Source organism: Macrobrachium rosenbergii, chromosome 10, assembly GCF_040412425.1.
Source record: "Macrobrachium rosenbergii isolate ZJJX-2024 chromosome 10, ASM4041242v1, whole genome shotgun sequence".
Taxonomy (NCBI): domain Eukaryota; kingdom Metazoa; phylum Arthropoda; class Malacostraca; order Decapoda; family Palaemonidae; genus Macrobrachium; species Macrobrachium rosenbergii.
The window spans coordinates 40,667,625-40,673,021 of NC_089750.1; the positions used below are offsets into that span (position 1 = coordinate 40,667,625).

At 50.3% G+C, this 5,397-nt stretch overlaps 1 protein-coding gene across 1 annotated transcript; it reads right to left on the minus strand.

Moving 5' to 3' along the window:
• Window positions 1-490: 490 nt before the first annotated feature.
• LOC136842315 (uncharacterized) lies at window positions 491-1,210 on the minus strand. The gene has a single exon (XM_067109575.1). The coding sequence runs from the start codon at window positions 1,208-1,210 to the stop codon at window positions 491-493; it is 720 nt and encodes a 239-aa protein (XP_066965676.1).
• Window positions 1,211-5,397: the final 4,187 nt, after the last annotated feature.

The window sequence follows — 5,397 nt, forward strand, 5'->3', positions numbered from 1 at the left end:
CAATTGTGAATGTGGAAGACCTCTGTTGAAATACAACTTATGGAGAAGTGACAAACAAAAGACCATCCCGTCGATGGTCCAAGCCATAACTGCTACTGTGAGGTTCAAGGGAAATGTCAAAACAGAGACTGATTCTTTATTATTCTCAACAGGTGTTTATAAGACAAAAAGCGGACAGAAAGGTAGCTGGCGACCCAAGGTCCCCGCTGCGTCCATACAAGATTTGTGTTTTCTGGCTAGCATAAAAATATGTACAACATTCGTTACATGGCATATAAAAGGTAGATATACATATCGGCAGAAAGGCCGTACAATGATACATAAGATGAGGTACATAAAGAATCTGAAATAAAGACAGGTAAAATACATGACGAGACTAATGTACATCTGAAAGGAGAAACACAAGGAAGGAGAGGCACAATTTGTCGCCCTTGCAAATAATCCCCCCACAAGACAATAATTAGAGGAGCAATTATTGTATGAAACAATATTAATCATGGAGGCGCTGGGGCAAACAGAGTGGGCCCCTGCTTCTGGAGAACTGTGGTCGCGAGGTGGAGTTGACACCTGGGGATGGCTGGGTGCGTTTCCTGGGCCGCCTTGGTGGGGAAGAGGGTGCATCTGCAGGCAGGTATTGCAGGGGAACTCTGGGGCGCCTGCCTGCTTCTTTGCAAACTTCACCACCCAACAGGAATGCGGGTTTCAGTCTGTCGATGGTGATCCAGTCCTCCTGCCTGTGGATGTTGAGGAGGAATGCTTTGCTGGTCCGCCTGATGACACGGTGGGGCCCCCTGTAGGGCCTGGTTAAGGGTGGGCAGCGAACGTCCACCCTGACGAAGACGCAGCCGCAGGAGTGTACGGCAGGTGGGCTGTAGGTGATGGTTTTGTTGGTGAAGGTCTTGTGGCAGGGCGCGAACCTTTCTGCAAGTTCACTCAACCTCAGGAGCAGGGTGTTGGCGCCGTCGGCTAATGGCGGGAAGAATTCTCCGGGTACGGCCAGTGTTTCCCTGTAGACTTTCTCAGCAGGGGAAGCGTTGTCATTTGCTTTCGGTGCGGTGCGGATACCCAGCAGGACCCAGGGCAGCTGTTCCTTCCACTTCTCGTTGGTGCAGCGTGCCATGAGAGCTGCTTTAAGAGAGTGGTGCACCCTCTCGACCATGCCGTTCGCCGCGGGGTTGTATGCCATTGTGCTGTGTAGAGTTGTACCCATCAGGCATGCCAAGGAGACCCAGAGCTCTGACAGAGAGGCAGGTCCCCTGTCCATAGTGATGCTGTCTGGCACTCCGAAGTGGCTTATCCAACTGGAGAGGAGGGCCTCTGCGTATGATGTTGTTGATGCTTCATCCATGGGGGTTGCTTTGGGCCAGCAAGTGGAGCAGTCTATGATCATCAGGAGGTATCTGGCTCCCCCCGACCGCAGAAGGGGCCCGACGACGTCGATGTGGATGTGGCTGAAACGCCAACAAGGTTGGGGAAAATTGCTGATCCAGGACTCTGTGTGCCGGGATGTTTTGCTCGTCTGGCATGGGATGCAGGTCCTTGCCCACTGGCTGACGTCCTTGTTGATGTCGTGCCAGACAAACTTGTCAGTCATGAGGCGTGCCGTTGTGCAGCCCGAAGTATGGGAGAGACAGTGGACTATGTCGAACACTTTTTTTTCTCCTCGATGCGGGCACCAGAGGGCGTGGGCGACCTGTGCTGGTGTCGCAGAGGAGAGTTGTATCCGAGTTTGCTGGGGGCACATCTTCCCATTTGAGAGCCATCACTGCTGTCCTGTAGTCCGCCATCTCTGGGTCCAGTGCTTGTTCTCTCGCGAGGTATTCATAGTCGATGCCGAGGTGAAGGGAATTGATCTCTATTCTTGACAGAGCATCGGCCACTGGGTTTTTCTTGCCAGGGACGTAGTTGATGGTGCAACCGAACTCGGAGATGGCGGTCAGGTGTCGCTGTTGCCTTGCAGACCACGTGTCCCCCTGTTTTGCAGATGCGTGAACCAAGGGTTTGTGGTCTGTTAAGATTGTGAATTTGGTTCCCTCCAGCAGGTACTTGAAGTGCCTCACAGCCTGGTAGATAGCCAGCAGCTCTCTGTCGAAGGCGCTGTAGCCGGTCTCAGCTGGTGAATACTTGCGGCTGAAGAAGGCCAAGGACTGGCGCATGCTGTTCACCAGCTGCTCAAGTACTGCACCGCAGGTGATGTTGCTGGCATCCATTGTCAACCTGAGGGCAGCAGCGGGGTTGTGGTGAGTTAAGGTGGTGGCACTGGAGAGGGCCTTTTTCATCTGGATGAATGCCTGCTGCTGTGGAGCTTCCCACGTTAGTGTTTTTGGTTTCCCCTTCAGGATTGATGTCAGGGGGTACATGATGTGGGCGACATCTGGGATGAAGCGTCGGTGGTAGTTTATCATCCTGAGAAACTCCTGAAGGGCCTTGATGGTTTATGATTCCGGGAAATTTTCTATAGCTTTTACTTTAGAGACCGTGGGGCGCACTTTTGCTGGGGAAATCTCGTGGCCAAGGAAGTCTACTTTTTCTTTCCCAAAAATGCACTTGTCGAACCTAACAACTAATCCGCTGTCCTGCAGGCATTTCACAACGGTGCAGAATTGGCGAAGGTGTTCCTCTGGGGACCTGGAAAAAATGAGGATGTCATCAACGTAGCAGATGTAGAAGGGCAGATCTCCCAAGATGGTATCCATCAGGTGCTGGAAAGTGGAGCCTGCGTTCCTGAGACCGAAAGTGGAATAGGAGAATGTGTAGCTCCCGAAGGGCGTGATGATGGTGGTCTTTGGGACGTTGTCGGGATGCACAGGGACTTGGAAGTACGACTTCAGTAGGTCCATCTTGAAGAAAATTTTTTGCTCCGTGGAGGGCGCCTGTCAGGTCTTGAATGTTAGGGAGGGGTAGTGGTCTGGTGTTGTTACCAAATTCAGGTGCCGATAGTCCCCGCAGGGCCTCCATGAACCATCGGATTTCTTTGCCATGTGGAGGGGGGACACCCACAGGCTTGATGCCTTTTTACAGACTCCCATGCATTCCATTTCTGCAAAGGTCCATTTGGCGTCTTGTGACGTCTGGGGTGACAGACGTCAGAGCTTGGCATGGGTTGGTGGACCCATTGTGGTGATGTGGTGGAAGATGCCGTGCTTTGCTGAAACCCCAGGTGACTGGCACAGTTCTGGTTTGAACACGTCCGGGAGCTCCTGTAGGAGGGACGTGTAGTTGTTGAGGGCTGTGAAGCAGATGGAGGGCATCCCGGGTCCGGTGGAGAACTGACGGGAATGGTACGTCCCTGTGTCGAGGAGGCGTTGTCTGGCGACATCGACTAGTCTGTGGTGCCCTAGGAAGTCCACTCCCAGCAGAGGAAACTTAACATCCACTATGATAAAAGGCCAGTGGTATCTGCGCCCCAGGATTGAGATAGCCTGGGCCGTCATGCCATAAGGGCGGATGGGAGTTCCGTTTGCTACTATGAGGGCGGGTACTGAGTCAGGTATTTTTTTCTAAACCTTCCCTGGATGGCGGGAAAACCAACTACATTGAGCCCGTATCAACCAGCAGGCGGTGTTTGGAAATCTCGTCAGTGATGAAAAATCCTGCTGGGCTGGGGGAGTTGGGTTTTGCGGCCACACCTGTTACTTATGGCCACCTTTGTCATTTTTTGTGAAAGAACACAGAGGCCTGCAGGTTCTGGCGTTGGTCCCGAACTTTCTATGGTAGAAATACCATGCTGGGTTTGGCCATGTCTTGTGCTCTCTGAGTGGCAGTCTTTTCTTATAAACGGCATTGATGTCAACTAAGGCATCCATGTCTAGGTTCTCTACATCCCTTATCTGGCGCCGAACTTCCCTTGGGAGGCGCTGAAGGAAAATTGCTTTTGTTAGGTCTATTGTCCTTTCCTCCCATTCTCGTCACGACCTGGGAGGGTTATCAACCCCCGCAGCTGGTCCCAGGCTTCCCTGGGTGATGCATCTCCGAGGGGAAGGGATAACAGGTCGAATGCACACTGTGCTCCCTCGGACATGGGCATGGAGTAGGAATTAAGCAGTTTGTTCTTTAAGTCCGTGTATGTGATTTTGTCAGGTTGCGCATCCAGCCAGGGGGAGATTCTGTTGAATACTTCTTCTGGGAGCGCTGTCATGTCTATGTCTGTTTTTGTAGCATCGTTTGAGATGCGCACCATGCGAAAATGTGCGTCTGTGCACCAGAACCATGATGCTGTGCTTTGCAGTGAGAACGGGGGAAGTTTGACTGTGTCTGGCCTTGTTGGTGAGAGAGGTGTACAGACGATGTTCGTGGGTTCGCATTGAGGTTCTGTTTCTGACATCTTTACTTCTAACGCACCAAAACGTGGGAAAATGCGCTGTATTGAGTCCATTAATGGTGCTGATTTGTTTGAGAGGTCGAACAAAGTGCCAAAACGTGCCTTTTTGGGTACACCGTATTTAGTCCGTTAATGGCACGGTTTCTGCCAGGGAGGGCGCTATCAGAGGCCTAAACTTTACGCCGTAGTTAGACCACTAAAGGCTTTCTGATGGTAGGGTGCAGCCGTAGTTAGTCCGTTAATGGCTGGGCCAAAACTGCACTACCTGTCCCTGACCTGGGGTCGCCAGTGTGAGGTTCAAGAGAAATGTCAAAATAGAGAATGATTCTTTATTATTCTCGACAGGTGTATATAAGACAAAAAGCGGATGGAAAGGTAGCGGGCAACCCAAGGCGCACAGCTGCATCCGTACAAGATTTGTGTTTTCTGGTAAGCATAAAATTACGTACAACATTCGTTACATGACATATAAAACGTAGATATACATATCGGGGAAAAGGCTGTACAATGATACATAAAATGAAGTACATAAAGAATCTGAAATAAAGACAGGTGAAGTACATGATGTGATTAATGTACATCTGAAAGGAGAAACACAAGGAAGGAGAGGCGCGATTTGTCGCCCTTACACTACTATTAGGAAACAGAACCTACAGCCACGAATCACTCTATCTAAAAGAGATAAATCTCTGGCAGAAGCAGATATCCACACCGTAAAACAGTATTCTACTAAAGGAAGCACAAACGACCAAATACAGGCTGCATTGATTTTATCACTGTTATAAATATGTGAGGCCTTACGAGCAATACCTAGCTTTCGTGAGGCATTTGCTGAAACTTTCATTATATGTTTCTCAAAAGTTAGATGTGAGTCAAAAGTTACACCTAGAATAGTTAAAGCCTCAGATTCATTCAGCAAAGTTCCATCCACCTGAAGGGGAGGATGGAGTGGGAAGTCTGTAAGAGATCTGCTAATCAATAGTATTTTTGTTTTACTGGCGTTCAACCTCACACCCCACCGACGACTAGACTACTCACTGATCCGGTCCATGTCCTGATTGAGGCTGAGGGCAGTT

Bases quoted from the DNA above. Each gene is read 5' to 3' on its own strand.
- LOC136842315 (XM_067109575.1), bottom strand. From the start codon at position 1,210: ATGGGTACAACTCTACACAGCACAATGGCATACAACCCCGCGGCGAAC.